At 41.8% G+C, this 23,972-nt stretch overlaps 1 protein-coding gene across 5 annotated transcripts; it reads right to left on the bottom strand.

Moving 5' to 3' along the window:
• Positions 1–1,636: 1,636 nt before the first annotated feature.
• On the bottom strand, positions 1,637–23,972 carry ZBTB37 (zinc finger and BTB domain containing 37). 5 transcript variants are annotated; one of them, XM_045069777.1, is made up of 5 exons: positions 23,795–23,967; positions 23,068–23,262; positions 20,980–21,939; positions 19,217–19,316; positions 1,637–13,715 (listed from the first exon to the last, which is right to left on the bottom strand). In XM_045069777.1, exons 3-5 carry the CDS (start codon positions 21,900–21,902, stop codon positions 13,227–13,229), a joined length of 1,512 nt encoding a protein of 503 aa, XP_044925712.1. In that variant the 5' UTR covers positions 21,903–21,939; positions 23,068–23,262; positions 23,795–23,967; the 3' UTR covers positions 1,637–13,226. The 5 variants fall into 5 exon arrangements, with proteins under 5 accessions (XP_044925712.1, XP_044925713.1, XP_004761995.1 ...); XM_045069778.1 differs by having other exon boundaries at positions 20,980–21,936; XM_004761938.3 differs by lacking the exon at positions 23,068–23,262.

Genomic DNA, 23,972 nt, shown 5'->3' with positions numbered 1-23,972 from the left:
CTGATTCAGTCCTCTGCACTGACCAATCTTCCCTTCTAACCAAGTTTTCTTCTTGAACATACCACCTATCTGAAATGTAAAGTAGCAATTACTGTAGGCAAGATATGAAAATTTCTACAGTGCCCAGAATTCTCTCAGAAAAGACTGCTATACCTGAACTTGCTCTTAAACAAAAATTTCTATCATCAATGAGAAATCACTTGGTAGCTAGTCAGTTTGAATGGGGAGAGGGTGTCGCACTTGTAAGGTAATCAAACAGTTCTCCCCTTCCCATTACCATGTGCGAAGCTGCCATGGGCAGGCATTTTTACTAGCTGGTGTGGGAAGAAAGAAAGATACGGAACCTCATTTAGAAATTACCAGGTTAGGTCTCTGACACCCAGAATAGAGATACTAAAATGACTCATTTCACATTTCATGTAAAATTCAGAAATATTTAAGCCTTAGCTAGTGCATATCATTCACAAAAAACAAACAAACAAAAACAAACAAAAAAACCCCCAACCCAACAAACAAAAAAACCCAAAGTGAAAGCCACTTTACATTGAAATCCCACTTAGAAGACCGGCTAAGAGACAAATAATCAAATGTATCACCATGACCCCCAGGAAGGATCCTTCTCTTTTTCCATTAACTTTAATAATGTTTCCTGTTTATTTTACAAATAGAAATCATCCTAGGTGGGCTGGGCTTGGCCCTTTTAATAAGTTCAAGTGCTCTATGTTAGCTAGCACAGTTGAGAAATCTCCACTCAAATCATATATGCAAAGGAAAGAGGATTCTAGAGACCTGACTTTGAAAATCTGTTTTGCTTACCTACGCACACCTGGTATTTGGTATGGAGACCAAACTGGATGGAAGGCAACATCTCTCTCCAGAACTACTTTGAGGACAAACGGATGATCCATTTTACCACCTGAGCCTTGGCCAACTTTAAACTCAGAGTCATGCTGGGATACCAATATGACAAAAAAAACAAAACAAAACAGGATTGAGGTTATCCTGCTGAAGACCACTCAAGATTACCGGGCCAGTGATTCTCAACTTTGGCTGCCCACTAGAATCATCTGGGGAGCTTTAAAGTCCAAGCTGCACAGCAGACCAATTCAACATGAGGGCCAGCGGGGCGGGGTGGGGGGACATTGTGTACATGCCCCAGGTGATGCTAATGTGCAGCCAGGATGGAAAACTACTGGCTTAGGCCAATTGGCTCAGTAAGAAGAAGCATGCAGGCCAGTGTTCCCTCAAGTCAGAGGGAAGAAAGGTAAGACTCCATGCTTCCTCTCAGATTCATAGATTTAATACGTGCCCCAAAGACATGACCTAGGCATCTCTCACTTTTTGTTTTGTTTTTAAATAAATCACTTTGGCTGTAACAGGTCACACTGCCAACAGTACATTTCATATTTAGGTAAGTCTGCACTTAAGTATATGTTATAGCAAAACAGCTGGGCACGCGCCTAGAACAGACTTGGCCCAAAAAGATAAGCCAGAGGGAGGAGGATTCCTAAGCAGGCGTTAATTCCTGAGTCTAGGATATTAGCATGGCTTACAGGCTGACAATTATTCTACAGTTAGAATCTCAATAGCTGGACAGCTCTTTCTGCCCACCGGTCCTGTCCTTGTGCTTTAATACACACACACACACACACACACACACACACACACACACAGAGGCACACATGCAGAAAAGAAAGGAAGAGAAACAATAGCTGTGGTGAGTAGACTCACATGGTTTCCTGCCTCATCTCCCTCCAGAACTCATGCTGTGTTCAGGCAGACCACTAGATCGTTGGTCACCGAGGACTAATGACCATCTCATTATTTGGAATTTCACACTGTATCATTGCTTGCCTTTCCCAGTCACCAGGAAAGCAAATACTTATCAGCCAGTACCTAAACACAGAGGCCAGCCTCTGCACGTCTGAAAACAGATCACCCTCTCGTTCTCGCTCCTAACCCGAGAACGCCCGTTTAGATGTTACCATCAGCCAGTGCCTTCGAATGAAAAGGTGGAAAGCGCCACAGATCCATGAAAGGGCCAAGAGTCCTTCCAAAGCTAGAACATGTGTTCCAAATGCAGGTAACCCAGCATGGCTCAGTGTACTAGTGCCCCACGCGGTAAGACAGGTGAGCATCACAGCCGGATTTCAAGGTCAGGTGGTGTGACTAGTGACAATTACTGAAACCCAGTTTCCTGACACCCGCAGCATCCAGGTGAGGCCATCTTGACTACTGTTAACAGCAGAGGCATTAAAAACAGGACTATCTCTTTGCAGTGGCTAAAAGTCAAACAAGTGATCCAAAACCCCATGTCACGCACCCCTCTGTGTCAAGATATTGGCAAAAGGCTCATCATTGGGCAAGTATGGTTAACCATCTGGTCCCTCAGGAATGGACCATCAATGGCAATGAACGAAAAACACAGCTCAGGATTCAAACAAAATGTTCATATCATTAAAAGGAGTTTGGTGCATCTTTACAAAAAAACAAAAATAAAAACAAAAAACCAAACCAAAACAAAAAACCAGAAAGATTCCACATGCACTGCCACTCTGGCCAATCAGAAGCCAGCAGATAAAAGCACTAAACCAAAGGATTCTGACAGCGTTGGATCCGGACACTGGAGCTAAGTACCAGTATCGGCACATGACCATGAGAACTGTGCTACTGCAGCCTCTAGACTGTGTGTCCGGCTTTTCCTTTGCTTTGCTACAAAAAGCACACTCTTTCTTCAGCCAAGTGCTCAGAGGTAGAGGAGCTGAAGCGAGTATAACAGGGGACGAGGTGGACAGTGGCTGAGGAATGCAGCTTCCTGCCCAAAGGGCTATAGGGCAATCTTGCAATATGCTCAGTCTTTAATGGGAGGTAGACTATTCTACACTGACTTATATGCCTTCATCAGACACCTGTTTCTCTCTCTCTCTCTCTCTCACACACACACACACAATCACATACACATCACGGCAACTCGCAAGAAAATTGCAACTTGCAGCAAAAGTATGCCCACCCCAACTGCTCCTTTTACTCTAAATTTGATATCCAACCCCAGCTCTTCTCAGGGAGATGCAAGCCAAGTTTGTTATTTTGAGGTCCCTCTTTAGGCCAGGCTTTTTAAACATACACTTCACTTTAACACCTACATTTTTTTTTTGTCTCTAAACAACAGCTACATTAAGTGGGTGCAATGTGTTATAACATCTTTATAAATAGAAAGTGCAAGAAATAATTTTCTTAGCCAAAATACAAAGCAACAAAAAGCTCTCATAGTCTACTATGCCAAAAATCAGATTTTTCAGAATCAATGATACAGCTAACAAATGCTTCTAACGCTACCAAGGTCATAGTGGATGAGTAAATATATTTATAAACATACATTTATGAAAAAAGATACTACGAAAATAGCCAAACTTCCCACAAAAGTTATTTGCATGAACTATCTTTAGTATACCACTCTGTGTTCAATGCACATGCATATACGATTGAGTTCTATTAGTGTTATTTTTATTGGGCCAGTTTTCCAAAAAGAAAACAGGCTCATTTTTTAAAACTTCAAGTTACATGATTTAAAATCATTTTTTAAAAAATATTAGAAATACCATATAAATCCTAAATATCTCTGCTATCTCACTGATAGCTGTTCTAGATGGAGAATTCAGCCACACTCTCAGTGACCCCTGCTTGAGCGTCTCGGCTTCCAGAGGAAACACCCTTTAAGCTTTGTTCCCTGTGTTGTAATTCTGTTTCTGCACTGGTTTGTAGACAACCACTACAGTGAGGACTCCATTGCTTTAGAGGAAACTCAGTAGATCATCTTTAAATATGTCATGAACATCTGCTTTAAGACATAGCTAAGAGCAGAAATCTAAACCCTAAGGAATTTCTATTCCCGCAGAATGCTGAGACCAGCCTGAGATGCTGAAAGACTCAGTATGATCTCGGTCTACAGGTGTCCTTTCCTCTGACTCTGTTCACTTCTGCAAAGCAAGACCACAGTACTTCATTCTCATGCCACCAGCAGAGGATTTCAAACTTAAGCATCACAGAGAATCTGGAGGAGGACACAAAGAGCTGTCCCCCATGGAATGAGAGACTTCTCCATAGACCACTGTAAGATTTTTTTCATTCCCTGGGAAAGTATTTTTAAAAGGCTTCTCTGTCACAGAAAGCATACTTTGAGGTACATCAGAGTGGAAATGTGGGTCAAAATGAAAATGTTAAGGCTCGTTTGTTTTTAATCCATTGAAATTTACCCCAATCCTTATATGACAAAATCTAATCCTGATGCTTAATTACCTCAAACATTTCATCCCTGGCAATCCAACTACAAATGCCGAAGTCTTTTTCCTTTCCCAGCATTTTGTAGAGCCCTATATTAAGCCATCGGCCCTGAGTACCTTTTCCTGTATTTGCAATTCCTGAGGCCTGGGCTCAGGAACAGAGACCTCTTTACTCTCTGATACCTGGGGATGACCAGCAAGAAGCCCTCACCACTAATTCTCCAGAAACCCACTGCCCACGGAATGGATAGATAATCCCAAATCTTTCTTCTCTTACAAAGCATACTGATTTGGGGGAGGGGTGATCCTTTTTAGAGCAGAATTTTTTATCTACCCATATTTCTTCTGTCACAGCAATAGTCTAAACTAGCACAAGGCAGCAGGAGTTTAAATAAAGTACCCTAAATGACAAAAATCCTCACAGTTCAGTGATCTGTTCCTTTAGATGACAGGTTGACAGCAACTGCTAATTTTAAAGGACTAACAACAGATTAAATTGAGCAATGAATTTTCCCACATGAAAGGTGATGGGAAACGGGATGAGCTTATTCATCTCCCAGCACAGACCTGCGCCCGAGGCGGCGCGGCGGCAGTTAAGGTGGGTTGAGGACGTGTGGGTGAAGCTTTCAATGATCTCAAGAACATGATCCATGCAGCCACTCAACAGAAACTCCTGTTGCAAGAGATTTAGTAGCCATATGACTTTTCCATACCACAGGCATTTGGGCCTATTTGTAAACTTAAATACAGCTGACATCTCTAACAGCAAGCTTTTTACTCCCTCTGGAGTGTTTCTGGCTCAGTTATGTACAGTTACTGTAGCTTCACAGAAAAACAACAACAACCAGCAAATGGTCACAACTTAGAACTTGGAACAAAATAAGAACAAAATGGAAATTCTGCTGTTAGATAAATGAAACTCAGTGGGTGTGTAGCTAACGAAGCCTGTTCTGAGTACTTGTCTCATTCTCCTTCTAGCTCCTTGACTGACCCAAGATAGACATCCTAAGTGGTTTCTACGGCACAAACAACTAACCCAACAGAGAAGTCCAGAGAAATCAATAACCTAATGGTACCTACGACAGATTAAAGTGGTCCCAAATCCTTGACACACATGCCATCAAATGGTAAGGTATTTCCTCCCCCCTTGATCTGAGCTGACCAGTGACTCCTCTGACCAACAGTGTATGGCAGTGACCCTATGGGAGCCACCTCTGAGCCTGGACTCAGGAGGCCTGGCACCTTCTGCCCAGCCTCTTGGGAGGCCTGAGCTGCCATTTAGTAAGTCTTGGACTGCCCTGATGGAGGGAGAGACCACATGGAAAGGTCCCTGAGACTCCAGGCAGGGAGAAGAGGCCTGCTGAGCCCCATCTTCTAGCCATCCCGTAAGGCATCAGGCCTGTGAGATCGGTGTGGACACTGGAGACCAGCCCAGCCACCTACTAAATACCCAGGTGATCCCAGTCATCACCACAGGGAACCAGAGAATTGCCTAGATGAGCCCTTCCTGAATTCTGATTCATAACATAAGACATATAAAGTTGTTATTTTAAGTCACTGTAGTTTAGGGCAGTTTGTTACAAAGCCAGGTATACAGGAATGCTATCTTTCAGTTTTTGCCTTGGTGGCAACTTGAACTGATTCACAACTGTCCCTACCAAATGGGTGACTCCTGAGTCAATGAGCAATACCCCCAGAAAATATCCCCCATCCAACATCTGCTCAGAGACTTTATCTTCTGAAGAAATCTTCCAAGCATGCTTTCTTGAGTTAAAAATTCACTGAAAGCAGTAGTTACTCGCTATTGTTTCTTCCAGTTCACCCCAACTTGTTGTAAGTAAACAGAGTCAATAGGATGTAGTGGAGGGAGTCTGGGCTTTGGAATCAGATGAGAAACTATTGGGTCTGCGGTTTATTCATTGTGTAACCCCAGGCTCCTCAAGTTTCTTCATCTATAAAACGTCGTAGAATTACACCGTTTAAAGCCAACATAGTCTAGTACAGTGTCAACTCTAGTGTCAGACTGCCTGGGTCAAACTTCTCTGTGCCTCAGTTTCTCCCTCCCTAAAGCAAGGAGAGTAACAGTGTCGCTCTGACGAGACTGCCGTAAGGACTGGGTGAGTTAGCTGATGTGAGACACACGGATCCGTGCCTGGCACGTAGTAAGCATTCAAAAAAACTCAACTATTTTTAGTTCTACTGTTATCACCTCACAGGCTTATTCTGAGGATTAACTGTGATTATGCCACTAAAGCACTTAGGACAGTAGAGTCTGTCCCCTTCTCTTTGATCTCTGTGGTGAATAAAAGAGATATATCCAGACTCTAGCCAAGAGGATTCAGGACTCTCAATATAGGAAGCCACAGCTAAACTATGTCTAAAATCCATTTTGTTATATAAATTCCAAGCACATGGTCTGGTACTAAAAAGTACTTAATATTTACTTTATAGAACAGAGTCTCCTGCATACTACTTATCACACAAGTGATTTCACAGAATAGGAAATATTTTTCCACGAGAAACTCGGACTTTTGGCATTAGGGATTAATTCAGGTTCGAAGATTCACAGTTTATTAAATTGTGCTGTTGTCCACACAGATGCCGCACATATAGCTCCCTTCACTGGATGGTGAATTCTAGCCTCCTCAACAGGACTTACTGAGTAGACATGAAGAAGCAAGCATTAGGAAAGTTTTATTTTTCAAGAATTGCTCTGCCTTTATAACTCAGCTCTGTTGTTTAAAGCTTCCACTCTTTGAGTGAGCCGGCCCTTCTCAACTGCATGAAGATGGGAAGTACTTGTGATACAGATAATGAGGAAGATGCGAGAGAAGAAATTTATTCACGTATGTACTCTGTGAAGACACTACACGTACTCTGTGAAGAAACTACACATTTCACGTAATGACTGCCTTTTAAGTCACTGCTGTTCCTCCCAGCTGAGGGAGAAGGAAGTCTGCCTACACAAGAAAACTGGAGAGTCTGCAGATATCTTCCAGATTTGGAGACCACTGCTGTTGTCAGTAATTACATCCTTTGGAATATAAGTCAGTCAGGTGTTTTAAAGGACTCATAATATCCAACTTTGGCTTGTCCTGGGCAAGAAGACCCACTTACTGCAAAGTAAAGACTGGTCCTGGGAAAAGCACTACCTAAAAAGGAGAAGACTAAAAACAGAGAAACTCCAGAAAGCAAAGAAGGCAAAACACAAGACTGGTAATTAACAAAGAAGTCATAATGCCCTGCCCACATGCTGGGCACACAACATTGTTTTCAATGCTTTCACACAGAAATGACAACTATTCCCTAGAACTCACGTGGAGCTGGAGGCAGATGGTTCACTGGGCTCTCTAAATTCAATTGCTTTCACAAGTTCTATATCCCAGATTAATCAGAAAAGCAACACTCCACAATGTCAAGAACGCTGTATTACTCTAAGTGCTCTAAGACAAGGGAGTTCTAACCTATTCTGGAACTTTACAGTTTCAGGGTTGTCTATTACTCCTCGGGCATATCATACACATAATACTTACTAATGTCCAACTCAGAAAAAAGGAACTTTAGGAACAAAATGCCTAGTAGAGAGGTGCCCTACTGGAGGCTAGGTCATCTGAACTTGGTATGCGTTGGTTGAGCTGACAACAAAGGACGAATCAAATTCACTACATTGTGTCAGCATGGCCTAGAACATTTTGTCTTAAGAAATTTAACTCAGAAGTCTATGCATGGTTTCCATACAGGGAACAATTATATTCTCCTCTTATAAGGAATTCTGTTTATATTCACCCCGACATCTTCCATGTTTTGCACATCTGGCATAAATAAGCTATTTGAACAGTAAGAATGAACATTCAGAGAGCAAATAAATAATGGCCCAGTACATATTTAGAAAAATGATAGTAACAGAAATTGCAAGATGGGTCTAAGAGCAATTTGAAATCCTCAGGGATTTCATCATATTTTAAAACATTCATTGAGGGGAAAAAAATAAAGGAAGGGAAGGAGATTTGGCTTTTTACTACTCCACATTGAACAGAGTGAGTTTGAGGAAATGAAAATGAAGGTTTGTCGTACAGAGAAAGGGTAGAGGTTTCTAATCTAGAAAGACAGTATTTTAGGTTAAGAATCAAACCACTTATTCATAACAGAAGTTAATTTTTAAAACTAATGGGAAAAAATTCATTCTTGCCATTATTATGCAAATCAGTTCAAGTGATCTCAGAGGAATGGCAAAACTTACTTATAAAATCATTAACTTTTTTTCTTACAGTATTTTATGTAAACATGGTACTCATTTAATCCTACATTATTATGCACGGGAATTATTTTTTAAATTACTTTGTTACATCTGTAACTACCATCCTAAACTTTAATCCACCTGCACCTTCAAGGCAAGGACAGATCATAAGGCTATTCCAAATGCTTTTAAAGCAATGGGTATCATTAAAAAGGAACACAGAGAGGGTTACAAGACAAAGATCTGGAAAAAGTTGGCAAGCTCTTTCAAGAAACTGATGCATACATGGCAACACGAATTTAAAAGCTCAACCAAACTATTATAAAGACAAAATGGCAGAAGTGCCAATTTTGGGGGTCACTGTTTCAAATCTAATTCTGCAGTTGGCAAACTTTTCTGTCAAGTGACAAACAGTACATCTTCAGGCTTTGCTGGTCATGTGATCTGAGTCACAAAGCACTCGACCTTGCCATCACAGTAGAACCAATACCTGAAGAACAGGTGTGTCCCCATTCCACCATTGCTTTCTCTAGACAAACAGATGGCCTCAGGATTGGGCCCTGGGGGCCTCAGTCTGCTGAACCCTGATCTGATTCATAAATTCTCGGGATGTACTTTGCTAAGGGGCATCCTCTCGAACCCAAGGGTTTACCTGACTTAATAGCTTTGTGTCCCATTTCTAAATCTCAGCAACTAAAGTACTTCTGTGTTGTGCACCCTTCCCAAATGGCAAAGGTAAAGAGCCCTGTTTTCAAAGACAAGTTCAATAAAGACCTCTCTGTTATGCCTTAAACCAGTAAGTAGATGAGAAGAGCATCTGAGGAAGAGGAAAAACAAAACAAAACAAAACACACCTGTCTGTTGGATCTAAAGAGAGAAAAACTTCCAGGATTCCAACCCTTTCCTGATTAAATGCCTTCTACTACAATTAAGAAGACTGGCTGTCTTTGTTCAATTTAATTTTCTTTCCATTACCCGTTGTTTTTATTTCTTTAAATTAGATCTTCTAGTCAAACAAAATAAAATTTTTACTAGTTAAAAGAAATAGCTTTTAACTATTTAAAGTAACAGCTAGAAATTTTTAAAAGTATTTCTTGACCAGAGACTACTTGGCTAAGAATGGGGCTCACGATTTCACTCTTCCATCAGACCAACTTCCATCTAAGGCCAGATTTCTACTACGAAGGTGGGAGGAAATTGGTTTATTTCTATTGTCATAACATCTTTGGAAACTCTGTTTCACTGATAAAGAGGGAACTGGAAACATGTAAAAATACCAAAAAACAAAGTAACAAGAAAACTTTCCTCAACTGCTATCTCCCTTTTTTTTTTCCAATCCTTATCCTTTATTTTCACTTATTCAAGATTCGATTTGACTGTCTGGTACAATGATGGCATGGGGGTAGTTGACAAATTACATAAAATAAAACTCAGCTCGGTTCAGAGGTAAATATGGTTCTGAGTAAAGAGAGAACAAGTCATTAGAAAGAGCCTTTCTGCCCAAGAACAGTGTTCCTGTTCGTGCCAATGCTACATCGAGATACTGGTATCAGAATTCAGAGAGAATAAAAGGTACCTTTTAGAATGAAAACAGATTAATATACTGCCATCTCTCTTCTTTTGCTGACAATACTGGGTAGCTCCTTTGCTATTAAGTGCCACTCAATGAATGAAAATGGTCCCAGTGTTTGCTATTTCATGGCATTTAAGTACTTAATAATGATTTAGCTCTGACTGCTAATGCAGTTCCCTTCACAAGGTGACATGTGCAAGTTAAGATTTGGTAATGAATTTTCGGCATTAGCTATAGTCCATTTAGTACGTCCCTAAGAGAGGTATCCTCTGTGCACACACCAATACAGCTATTCCTTAATGTAGATAGAACACTACTAACCCTATGACCCTACAGTGATGTTAGCTAAGGACTAGGACAATGTCACAGTGAACCTGAATAAGAATCTTGGATAGTTATTTAGAATAATAATATCTTTTCTGGCTAACATGGAAATTGCTTTCAGAAACTTTTATTTGTTTAAAAGCTAGCCTGGCTTGAACGTTCACGAATTTCATGGCTCTGGGCTAAGCCAGTTAAGAGGTGAGAACCAGCAAACATGACTGTGCTGCTGTGGTCCCGGAAGACCTGGTAGCACTCTATTCACAGTATCAATACAGCAGAAACCTATGACAAATGAATGGGAAGGGAGGTGAACCCACGAAACACTCACAGCATTTCCACATCTACTAAACAGCCCCGACTTCATTTAAAAGGTCAGTTGCTAATCCTCTGGCTGGAGTACTTGGAGTACAAATGCTGCAAAGTCTCTCTTGACAAAGATGACTGCACTTCGCCTTTACAATTTGGTAACAGTTTAAAAAAGCTCTATTTCCTCACAGAAAAATCTAAGAAACTAACAAAGCATAAAGAACTTTCCAGCATACTACTTCTCACAAGTAGGATGGACTTAACATTTTTTTGGTAGGCTTGAAAGCTCCATCGACAGCAGCGTATTCTGTCCTTCTCACATGCCTGCCTATTCAGTAATGGCAAAATCTGTCCACGGACAGCCTAGATGACCAGCTAAAAGGTTTCCCTACAGATTTTAGGCTAATTTCAAATCCTCTTCTATGCCACAGAGCATAGCTGGTCCCTAAGATGGCCCTATCATGCTGTTGCCCAGCTAAAGAGGAGAATGCTCCAGTCTAGGTCTCCGAAAGACAAAAGACCGCTTCGCCGGATTGTGTAAGGGTAGGCTCTTATCACATGGTAGCATCATTACATTCCTATTACAAGAAGCATTTCCACGTTCTTCCAGAAGGGAAAATAACCACTCTCTGGGGACACGGTGCAGCTTTGTGTGTACGTACAATTCGCAGATTGCTCAGGAGCTACTCTTTGCACTCTAATTCCTGTCATCAAAGAAATGCCATTCTTTTCCACCCACCTTTCCACATACCACAGAGCATTCTCAGAAAGGGAGCACGCTACTAACGTTCTCACAGATGGCTCACCGGTGCAGGCATGACCAGCCTTGCCCCGGATCTCTTTTACAATCATCTATGCCTCTGCACCAAAATAACTCAAACCACTGCATATTTAAATACTCTTAAAACACTAATGATCCATTAGGATACGCTATGGGTTTTTCTCTTTTCTATTTGCACTGTAAGCATCTCCTTGCCTGCACCCCTTACTAATCCTCCTCCGTTCTCTGAATGCGAGACAGGGAATCTAAAACTCTACATGTTTGGTAAATTTTTTCTGACTCTCAGTGCTGGATTAGGAATCTCAGAAATCCCCAGAATTACCAAAAAGGTCCCTTGAAGTTTTAAAAATCTTAGGAATGATTAAGTAACCAAACCTGATCAAAACTGATCCTTTGATCAATTTATTGCAACGTGATTGTGCATGATGTTTTCTGGTGAATGCCCTGTAGTGTATTATTAAAAAGCAAAGCTCTTGGAGTCACCAGCAATTTGCTGATGATGGGTTTATGAATTACTAGGTTTGCAGACGCAAGACATGGATTTAGTGAGGTTCTTCTATTGGCTTGAAAATATAAACTTTTACATGTGTAGAAGGAAATGGAATTGTGGTTGCAGTAAGAACCATAGTGTTGAATTTCTTCAACCACACTATTGCAGAAAAAATGTGTTTAAAACTTCATATAAAAGTTATCAAATATGGAGACCTGTAGATTTAAAAATACAGTCCAGGCTCATTTCACTGGAAAGTGACACTTTTTGATGTATAATATTGCTGTTATGTGAAAGGAGGAGCCACAGAGACTGGATGAAACTTTGGTACTCAGCCTAACACATTAATTCATCTGGACTAGAGCCATTTCTTAACACCCAAAGAGATTTAAGCACTACGGGGTACAAATCCCGACCAGGAAGTGGCAGTGCTCTGCACCATTTGATATTCACACAGAAACCCCCACTTCCTTCCCTGCTCCCCTCTTCCTCAGTGGGACACTCAAGCCCCCAAATGTAGCAGAACCTACTGCGAACACTCTGCTGCTCATTTCACTTCCAGTTGCCTAAAGTGCTTCAGGTGACGCTGCCCACGACAACACCGCTCCAAGATGGTGGCTTACAGGAAACAATCAGGCAAAGTATCAGATGCCTAATCAGAGCGAAGGTAAGGTCTAACCTTTCAAAGCAGTTAAGAACCACCAGGATACCTTTTTTTTTTTTCTCTTCAAATGTGAAACTGCATGTTCCGGCAGGGAGGGAAGAGGAGAGACGCCTCCTCCCTGGTGCCGTCCCGACTACTTCCTTCTCTCCTGTGGCTGGCTGGTTCAGATGACCAAGGCTCCTGCTGTTTTTTCAGATCCGGGCAATTATAGCCACCAGGATGATATGGACCAAAGTACAGTGTTCAAACATGACTGGTAGATAAATGACCATTTATCATTGTTTTGTTAAAAAAATTTTTTCTTATAAAGTTAACAAACCAAGGCTGTTGATCCCTGAATTAGAAAGTTGATTTGCTTGATTATTTTCCAAAGGATGAGGTGGGAAGGAGGAGGGGAAGAGCCTCTAGTGCTTCTGTGTATGTTGCTCATCCTCTAGTTTGGCAACATCTTGGGCGCATCTTCCGATCTAGTGATGTGGCATTTTGTAAATCTAAGTACCAGCCCAGGGCCCTGATGCTGGCTGCTGACGGCCCAAAGGGGAAGAGGGTCTGCCCCCTCCCCCTCAAAGTTTCAATCTGGCCCAGTGGTGGACACAGAGCCCTGGGCAGTTTCCCCAGGAGCAACTGTCTCTTCTTGAGAAGGTGACTCTTCCTCAGCTTGTCCTCGAGACGTGACAGTTGTTTCAGGGGAGATGCTATGAGGCCCCTCCAGGGGTATACAGCCAGGGTGGTTTTTGCGAAAGTGCTGATTCAAGATGGCCTGGAAGGGGAAGCTTTTGCCACAAACGTGACAGTGGAAGGGTTTGTTACCTGTGTGCTTGCGGATGTGATACTCCAGCTGATCTTTCCGGGTATACTTCTTGCCACACATGCGGCAGACAAATGGTGTGATACCCATGTGCAGGCGCATGTGGCGGTCCAGGCTCCCCTTCTGGTTGAAAGATTTGGCGCAGTAGATGCAGGTGAGACGGGGGTTGTACCGGAACCACCGCTCAGATACTTCTTGCTCCCGGAGATACTCCACATAGCCACTTACTCCCATCATTGCAGACTCCTCCACCTGTGCCAGGTGAGGAAAGCAAGAAAGAATACTAATGCTTAAGTATACATATTAAGAGAGATCAAATCTCTTTTCACTTCTCATACTAAGCCATCTGCTAATTTTTAGGAGAGATCCAAACAGGAAAGTAAATACTACAAAAAACATGTAGCTGAAGATGTTAATGTAATACTACAAAGAACAATCTTAGGACACTCAGATTTCTTTCAAAGAGCAAGAGAGCAGAGTTACTTGGGCTGACAACCAGCCTGCTCGTCAAACCCCTGCTGAATGTCGTATTTTACAGTCACAGGAGAACCTTAGGCCAGTGGTACCATCCTCTGGACTCTCAACGATCACATAGGCCTTTAAGCAGTGCTGGCCCAGTAGGACCTTCTGTGATGATGGGAATGTTCTATAACCTGTACCATCTCATGCAGTAGCTCCTACCTATATGTGCCTCTTAAGCCTTTGTAATATGGCTAGTTCGACTGAGGAATTGAATTTTTAATTTTAATTGTTTTCAATTAATTAAAATTTAAACTTAAATAGCCACATGTGACATGGCCAATGATAACAATATATGATGGCAGAGAACACATTATGTGTGGCAAACACATCATAAATTCTATTTGTGGTACTATCATTAACACCAAAATCTAATCCTGCAGTAACTACCTTTACAAAAGATATACAATTTGTCAGTAACAATGTTCTTTACCCAAAAATATGTTAGTGCCATACCAATACATAGGATTTTCGTTCTACTCAAACTGTAACTGACCTTGGAGCAAATTGGCAGAAGAGGTGGGAAAGGAAACAAGGCTGAGATATGGATTTACTAACTCAATTATTCCTTCCTGTACCCTTTTCACTAATTGATACTCATTAAGTATTCACTGACCGTTGTCCACCAAAGACAATGACCGATAACTACAGAGAAAGAAGTGTAAGACTTGGTTTCTGATTTTGCCCTTTGAATAAAAGATATAGTTTCTGAACAAAAACCAGACAAAGATTAATAGGATCAATACATATTCCTCATGATGCTGCTTATTCACTTTTCAAACAGCTTACCCTGAAGGTTACGCTGGCAATACGGCGCACAGACGTATTACCGTCTCGCTTTATACACCTGTTTGTAGTGGTTTTGAGTTGATTTAAACATATTATTAAGATAGAATAATCTGCGATGCCTGGATGGCTCAGTCAGTTAGTGTCTGCCTTTGGCTCAGGTCATGATCCCAGGGTGTCCTGGGATCGAGTCCTGCTTTGGGCTCCTTGCTCAGCAGGGAGCCTGCTGCTCCCTCTGCCTGCTGCTCCCTTGCTTGCGCTTGCTCTCTCTCTGACAAATATAAAATAAAATAGAATAATCCGTGATGTATATATTATCTCTCCAATCTCTCTTTTAAAACGATCTCCCTGCCAAAGTTAAACTTTTTATGTTGTGGTAACAAATATATCTAAAACATTAAAAAAAGCAATTATTATAAAAGCAGCATTACAACGCTGCTATTAATTACATCACTAACCTTTCAGATTACTGAAAAGGAAAGCTTTCCTTTTCTTTCTGATTTATTTTTCCTTATGACAGTCAGAGTATACATATTTTCCTAACTTTTCATTAACAATTTTAGGTAGAATGGTATGCTGAATTGCCAATCATCCAAAAATTATCATCCAATGGAAAATTTTTTCTTCATTAACCTAACTTATTTCTCTCCTTTCACATATTATTATTATTTTTTAGAGAGAGCCACAGGGGAATGGGGAGAGGGAGAAGAAGAGAATCTTAAGCAGGCTCCTGCACTGAGCACAGGCTCCATCTCATGACCCTGAGGTCATGACCTGAGCCAAAATCAAGAGTTGGATGCCTAACTGACTGAGCCATCCAGGTGCCCCTCTCATATTATTTTTGAAGAAAATTCCAGACATAATTTCATCCATAAATCTCCTACTAAAGTATCTCTAAAAGACAAAGATTATTTTTCTTAATATAATCAAACTACTACTACCACCTCTAAAAAACCCAGTAATTCATCAATATCAATTAAAGACCTTGTTTTGTTTTACCTAATATGAATATTAACAAAGTGGTTAAATTTTTTAATATGTGAAATAAATAAGGGCTCCTCCTACCTGGAAGTTGAGAGTGGGAACAATATATTTCTTTTAATGAATCATATAAAAATTTTGGATTTGCTTTTTATAACTATTTTTGGAAAGTTTATTACTATTACTTTTTTAGTTGGGGCTTGAACCCATGACTCCAAGATCAAGAGTCACATGCTCTTCTAACTGAGGCAGCCAGGCACCCCTAAACATTTTGGATTTATAAATGATTTTCATTCAAAATTCTTTATTAAAACCTCACCATTCAGAAATTACTGATATTTTCAGTCTGCTGACTTCTGAAATATCATATGTATACACATAAATACCATATATATAATGTAATGTTTTGAATAAAAAGCTTAGATGTATATATAAGCAGTATAAAAACGTATGAGGCAATTACAGATGTTTGGCAGAAGCTAACGTACCAATGCAAAGAGAAGAAAATGCAAAAGTTCACTCTGGATTAACTGGAGAAAGACTCATCTAACTCGTATCTAACTCAGTGCCCTTTTCTTGAATTTCTAAAAATGAGTTTTGTCTCCTTTCACGTATGTAAACTGACAACAGTCTCCAGCATTTCCAACAGAACAGAAGCAGTTCTCAGCAGGCTTGGGAAGCAGTATGTGAAGTCAAGTGTTGAATAGTAAGCCTGAGGTTTTAGATTATTTCTCATTTGTTTTATATAACATTTCTTTCTGCTCCATTTCCCTAGATAATCAAAACTGAACTCCCATAAAGAACAAAGGATTAGCCCACTAAAAGTTCCCGGACAAAGCACGGAATAACTTCTCTGAGGCTTAGTTTTCTCATCCACAAAATTAAAAGGTTAGTACATGTTCTTCCAGCTCAACAATTCTCTCAAGAGAATTCTCAGGAGAATCAAACACAATAAACATACCATGAAACATTGTGAGTGCATGTGATTACCCTGTGTAGCAATTAACGGTGCTGAAATGTGAGTTCAAATCTGAATCCTACTTCATGTGTGACCATGAGCAAGTTATGCAATTACTCCTGTGTCAATTTCTTCATCTGTAAATGAGTATCATAACAGCACCTGCCAGCTAGGTTGCAATGAGCACTGAATGAGTTAATATGCTAAAGTACTTAATGTAGCTAAGTAAACGTTAACTAGTATTAAACATTACAAACTTACAATACTATTCATAATCTCGAGGGTATCTATTCTCTAAAAAAAACTCCTGCTTAACTTTAAGTATCATACCAGCACTGTCCATAAGAAGAAAGTAAATGCATTTTAGTTATCTATGCTATCATTTTATCTTTTTAAATGTACTTGATTTTTAAGTCTTTCAAGTCATCCTTTTAAGTGAATTATTCCATATAATGAATACATTTCATATAAATTATTTCCAGGGGCGCCTGGGTGGCTCAGTGGGGTAAGCCTTTGCCTTCGGCTCAGGTCATGATCTCAGGGTCCTGGGATGAAGCCCCGCATCCGTCTCTCTGCTCAGCAGGGAGCCTCCTTCCTCCTCTCCCTCTGCCTGCCTCTCTGCCTACTTGTGCTCTCTCTCTCTATCAAATAAATAAATAAAATCTTTAAAAAAAATAAACTTTCACACATATTAAGGTATATAAACTCAGCTCTTTTTTTTTTTTTAAAGACTTTATTTATTTATTTGACAGTAGGCAAGAGAGGCAGCAGAGAGGGAGGAAGCAGGCTCCCTGCTGAGCAGAGAGCCCGATGTCGGGCTCGATCCCAGGACCCTGGGACCATGACCTGGGCCGAAGGCAGAGGCTTTAACCCACTGAGCCACCCTGGCGCCCCTAAACTCAATTCTTAATACCATCTTCAGACAGAATTACTTATTTGCTTTATAGCCTGTACCTTCTGCTTTGGTCAGGTAAACCCCCTTGCAGAGCTCCCATTTTTATCCCTATCCCATCTACATACGAATAAGTCATCTCTTTCTAACCACTTCTTTAAAAAGTGCATTCATCTTTCCGGAAGAACACTTTGCTATGGGGACACTGATTGTCAGAACTGGCAGCGAGCACTCCCGCTCCCCCAGCACTGCTCCTCAAGTCACTGCAGTCTTTCCTGCTGGTGTTCTGTGTATTTGTTAGTCTGTCTTACTCACAGGAAAGGAAGAGGAGCAAGAAGGGGACAGACAGACAAGTAGCATAAAGGAACTTAAAGAATAGTGATGTCTATCCTTTTTATCCCATGGCTGAGGAAAGGGGAACAACCAGAAAAACAGACTACTAAGAAATACTTTCATGGAGTCAGTATAGGATCTGATCTGAAATAAGAAAGGTCTGCCTTAGTAAATTTAACAAACACAAACTTGACAGGCTTAATGTAGCTAAAAGTACATTAAGTTAAAAGTACATTAAGGCCTGTCCCACTGCGGTATGTATTTGCCTCACAGTCACCTTCACAGGGTCACTCACTGCCTCCTACCGGAGAGGTGAAGAGAAAACCCGGGTCCTAATTACATGAATGAAGTTACTTTTCCTCCAAGCTCGTAACATTTTCTCTAACACGTTATTAGAACCAAAAAACTAACTTCTAAAGGAAGTTACCTTCCTTTTCGGGTACCCTGGCATGATAACATACAAGTAAATACAGTTTCTAACAACGTCCTACTGCTGTTAGTATACTGTGGATACAATAAACATCCAATGGTTTACATAAAAACTAAATAAGATACGATCATACAATGCAGAAGCTATCCAATCTTAACCCACCAGTGTTTCCTTTTAAAGAGCAAAAATATTTACAATTTACTGTGTTCTACTTGGTGAGCGCACAATCTTTTAAAAAAATAAATCTTCAGTGATACAGACTTATGAGAACAAATAAACAAAAATACCAACTACTTATACTACTTGCTAGGGAGAGTTACAAAAAAGATGGGAAACATCATTCCTATCCTTTCTAGAACATTTTGGTCTAACAAAAGATTCCGGAAGAAAAAAAAATGAAAAAATACCAGCATACAAAAAAAGCAATCACACACAAAAAATGCATATGCAATTTATTTACAAATACATGCTACTATTTAAGTCAGAAATTATGTAATATTACACCCACTTGAGTACAAAATCAGACTCTCTCCATCCCAGGTCCTAAATTACCTGCATGTAGTTTTCAGGGATTATTTATATTATTTTCAGTCAGGAATACAGACTGGTTCCTATAGTCAGGAAAGTGTTCCACAATCTCATCTTTTTTCACTTCCCAAACTCTGCTGCCAACAAAAGTGTATTTCCTGCATGCTCACAAGCCAGAGCAAAGAAGAGAAGTAATCAAATATGGTAGTTAGTTAACAGGGCCACTGTTACCTTTCCTCCATCTTTTCTTTCTTATTCGTTATGTTCTGTTCACACGCAGTGGCACTTCCTTCAACCACTGCAGCAACCCTAAATCCATTACATACCTGGGAGCTGGGCTGCTTAGGCTCATCCGTTCTCCCAGGAGACTCACTTCTGGCTCTGTGTCTCTCCGTCAAGGGAACAACACTGCCGGAGGGGCTAAATCTGTTGGAAGAGGAGCAAAAAGGGGACAGATAGACAAGTAGCATAAAGGAACTTAAAGAATAGTGATGTCTATCCTTTTTATCCCATGGCTGAGGAAAGGGGAACAGCCAGAAAAACAGATTACTAAGAAATACTTTCATGGAGTCAGTATAGGATCTGATCTGAAATAAGAAAGGTCTGCCTTAGTAAATTTAACAAACACAAAACGACACAGCAGATAGGCCACAGGGCCTGGGGAAACTAGGCTAAATAGAAGCTTCTAGCCGTAAGTACTGGGAGACCATATAAGCATAAATTAAAACTGGGTCTATTATTTTGTTTCTTCTACATAACTATTAGGCTTTTGGTTGTTCCTTCCCCCAGTGCCCATAGTAACTCGTTATATATTTCAGACTCCTGATACAGACCATGGAGATGAAAAATCTCTGCACCCAAAGCTATTACTTCTGATACAGTTTTGACACTGGACACAGTGCTAACACAGGGGGCAATAAGTATTGTGCACAAGGAGATTTTAACTTTGAAGGACGCAAGAAGAGACCACCTATAGCGGACACGGGATATGCTCTCTGAATTTCTCTGACACCCATGTCGCTTTCAAGACCAGGTGGGAACCAAAGTAATAGTTTCTTTAGTTTTCACTATTCATGCAGTCAATTTTAGTTTATTTTTTCTTTTTTTAAAGATTTTATTTATTTATTTGACAGACAGAGATCACAAGTAGGCAGAAAGACAGGCAGAGAGAAGGCAGAGAGCCTGATGCGGGCTTGGTCCCAGGACCCTGAGATCATGACCTGAGCTGAAGGCAGAGGCTTTAACCCACTGAGCCACCCAGGTGCCCCTTGTTTATTTTCAAGAGTGGAAAAAAACAAATGTTACCAATCTAAGTTGGTAATATTTCTTTCTTTCACCTGAGACTGTCTTTCAGTTTACTTAGATTAGAATTATTGCTACTTCCACCAAAAAAAAAAAAATGTTCTAACATCTGCAATATATTAGATAAAGAAAAGTGAGGCATAGGGCATTTGTAGCACTGGTGGAAAATAGAGACTCTCAGGCTTGTGGTGCCAGCAGTCATCAATTTAAAAAAAAAAACAAAAAACTGGGAAGATATTATCAAATGGCAAATGAAAAAAAAAAAAGGGAAAAACATCCAAAAAAGTTTCTTTGGAATTACTGAGATTACACTAAAAAGAACAATCTGCGCTGGTACCATGCTTCCTCTCATCTGGTGGCTGGAGGCAAAGAAAAGTAAACACTGCTACAAAGGAAAGTAAAAGTCCCCGAGGCCACCTACCTGTGTGATAACGGACCACGGAAAGGCAAAGATGCCAGGCTCCCAGCTGATGATCAGCTCCCGGCCTGGAAATCCAAGGAGGCCCTGGCAATTACTGATCCTAGTGTGGCTGCAGCTGCTATCCTGATTCATGGAAGTGTCTAACTTTACCATAGTTCCCACAACACTGTGAATACTTCACGACTAGGAGCTTCCTGCTTTAAAAAAATAAGAATGCAAATCTTTTGGCACGCCTCCAGTTTCCCCACTATCAGCTTGTCTTGGCTAACAACATCAAGTAAGGAAGATGCACTCTGCACCACACGGAGGGCCTGCTTCAGCTGTCTGCTCAACAGCGGTTAGATGAACGAGGAAAACAAGCCTTACCTGTCAATTTCACTGCTTGTTGGCCGAGCCACCTTGGCTCCTGAAGATGCTAAAGGGTAATTTTCCTGTCCCACAGAACCGTGGCCTGTGGTGTCAATCACCATGGCTGTGACTTCCTCTGCACTACTCCCATCTTCTCCGGAAGGCTGATTCTCAGGCCCGAGCCACTCCTCCAGATTCTCAGTTTTGATGTGTACGGCTCCAAGGACCCTGACTTCATCATCACTGCGGGCCCCTCGGTCTGCTACTCCTGTCTCCACGTACCACTGTCCTGCTCGGTTGATTCGAAGAATGGGCTCCCGGCTCTCGACATCAGAGCTCTGTTCAATTATCTGGGGGCTGGTGGACTCCTCGGGAGGACTGAGCTCCCTGATATCCAACACAGCGCTTACCTGACCTCGCCGGTTTCCCTTTGAGGTGTTATGCCGAGGGCTAAGGGAACGGTTTAGATTTGGTGTGACCCTGTGCGATTCTGGAGGTCTTTCTGGATGCTTTGTCCTCGTTTGACTTAACTCGGCTTCAACTTCCGCCACGTTAATTTTGAAATGAATACCCTCCAGGATCTGTGTACATTTGTCGATAATATGCTGCATCTGCAGAAAACTGGCAGCCGTCAGGTAGCTGATGATATCTGCCAGTTGCAGGCATATCCGCCCCGTGTAACAGAAAGAGAGGAGCTGTTCAAAAACAGTGGGGTTCTTGATGACTGAAATGGAGACAGTACTCATCTCATTCAAGGACATGTGATCCCGGAAATAGGGTGAGCTGGCAGCCAGGACCACTTTGTGAGCCCGAAAAGCTTGTCCTTGCACGTTGACCACAATATCACAGAGGCGTCCCTGCATGCGCAGCTGGTTTAGATGGCTCAGGACAGAGTTGCTGAAGTCAGGGATCTCCAGTTGTATGTTCCCACCTTTCTCCATGGTCGTGCCTGAGGGTGTAGGCAGGCATTCAACCCTGCTGAAAGAGGAAACCATAATCATCAGTAGTTAGCATTTCACTCCTCTCAGGCTTTCCAATTCAAATCTATTTAAAACTAGTTGTGGGTAAAATTTCAAAATCTCCCAGTAAAAAGAGAGAAATTTCCTTACGTTTAGACTTGGAAAAGAACCAATAGGTTTTTCAAATACCCTTAAAACCAAAATGGGATCACTAGACTTCTATAAACTCGAGCTATTTCCACACGTCCCTTACTAATAACCTCTGCAACATCATAATATAAGTTCAACAGAACAGAAGGAGCAAATGCAGTTGTGACAGTTTTTTTTTTGTTGTTGTTGTTCTTTGATCATAAAGTATTTGCACACTGAATATAAAATCCTGCGACGTTTCTTTGGAGGAGAAAATAGTAAGCTCTTTGAATAAATGTAATTAAACACAAATGAGTTGATTAGGTATCCCTCTTGTTTTAAATACTTTATTAGACACTTCGAGAGTTAGGTTTATTATTGAAAAGGTCGCTAATAGCCCATACGAATGCAAGCCACTATTTCTAAGCTTAAGAGTCAGAGTCCCCACCAAAAGGCTTTGGGTTTAGGGCTCTGAATCAAACTCTAGGTTAGGAAACATGCCACAGCTGTGTCAGAACTCACTGAAGATGCAGAGAACTTAAAGTTCACTCTCAGAACCAGGGATGAGTAGGTAAACCTACTTCTACCTAAATTCAAAGTTAGGAATTTCAGGGTGGTGATGATACTGATTCTAAAATTTCATTCCCCAAGACTGGTTAAAAAAGAAAACAACAACAACAACAAGAACAAAAACCCCAGATCATTCACCAAGTACGGTCAATATTTTTACATTAAAAGATTTTTTAAAAAGAACTGAAACACTATGCCGGTAACTGCATCCAATAGCCTTCAGTGGTTGAGAGTAGTTTGTCTGAATCTCCACAGGAAGACACTGACTACAGCCCAATGTTTCCATTAATCTGTAACTTTGTAAGACATTACACAGTTATCTTAAGATCTAAAATTTCAAGAATTTATCTTGACAAGCTCACAGTACAGCCCGGCGTTTACAACAAACTTATCGGTAAGTAGGGAAGTGTATACACTGCTTTCAAGAACCAACTTTAGCCAATCTGACCTTTTTCCAAAGCGTTTTTGTTTGTTTTGAAACTTTTAATCCAATAAGAGCCTCTGTCGATGCCATCATGAATTCAGATGTGTTTATTTTGGAGCCTACACCAGCGCCTTTTTTGTTTGCTCTTTCCGGCAATTCCCCAGTGAGGAGGAAGCCCCTGGAGTAAGGTCTTTACCGTCGGCACTGGAAGGGTGAGAGCTGTAAGAGGGAGAATCGGGAACGCCATGGGGCTGGCCACTCCGGTATCTGAGGGGCTTCAGCCTGCGTTAGGAAGCGTGGGTAGCGAGAACTAGCAGAAGGGCGAAATGTCACCGAGAAGCCGGGGAGCACACGGGTGCAAGGCGCGAGGCTGGGGAGCGCGCAATCAGGTGAGGGCAGAGCACCGGGAAGGGGGCGGCGCCCCGGGACCCAGTCCAGGCGGTAAGCGTAGGCGGGCGGGGAGCAGCCCAGAGGTGGGTGTGTGTATCTGGGTGTGTCCCGGCTGCGGTGGGGGAGGGGGCCGCCCATCCCGGGGTCCTGAGGGAGGGGCCCGGCGAGGGGGCGGGTCCGGCAACTCAGCCCAGGCCCGGGGCCAAGGGGGTGGAAGGTCCCGGTGCCTTGAGGGTGGGGTGAAGGGGAGTGGCCGAGCGCCCCAGGAGCAGACTGCGGCGGAGCCCGGGCAAGGCGGCCCCGGTGCAGGGCAGCGGGACCGGAGTGCGGGGCCCGAGCCCAGTCAAGGAGCAGCACCTACCTCCGGGGGTGGAAATGGGCCGGAATGGGCCGGAACACCGTCCCGGAAGTGAAACCCCCCACCCCCTCCCCCGGAGCGGGCGACGTGCCGGAAGGAAATCACTCACCCTTACACCGCCCCCCTCCCTCTCCCCCAGCGCTTTCCGTCCCTCGCGCCCCCTCCCCTCTCTTCCTTCTCA

This window comes from Mustela putorius, unplaced genomic scaffold (genome assembly GCF_011764305.1).
Source record: "Mustela putorius furo isolate JIRA1106 unplaced genomic scaffold, ASM1176430v1.1 tig00003942_pilon_pilon_pilon, whole genome shotgun sequence".
Taxonomy (NCBI): domain Eukaryota; kingdom Metazoa; phylum Chordata; class Mammalia; order Carnivora; family Mustelidae; genus Mustela; species Mustela putorius.
This window is presented reverse-complemented; position numbering and strand designations above follow the sequence as displayed.

What these genes read in the sequence shown, in the direction of transcription:
- ZBTB37 (XM_045069777.1), bottom strand. Translation starts at nt 21,902, where the DNA reads ATGGAGAAAGGTGGGAACATACAACTGGAGATCCCTGACTTCAGCAAC. An exon ending in ACAAGCAGTGAAATTGACAG is followed by an intron (nt 19,317 to 20,979) that starts GTAAGGCTTGTT and finishes CTCTTCCAACAG; the next exon opens with ATTTAGCCCCTCCGGCAGTG. An exon ending in CTAAGCAGCCCAGCTCCCAG is followed by an intron (nt 13,716 to 19,216) that starts GTATGTAATGGA and finishes CACCTGGCACAG; the next exon opens with GTGGAGGAGTCTGCAATGAT.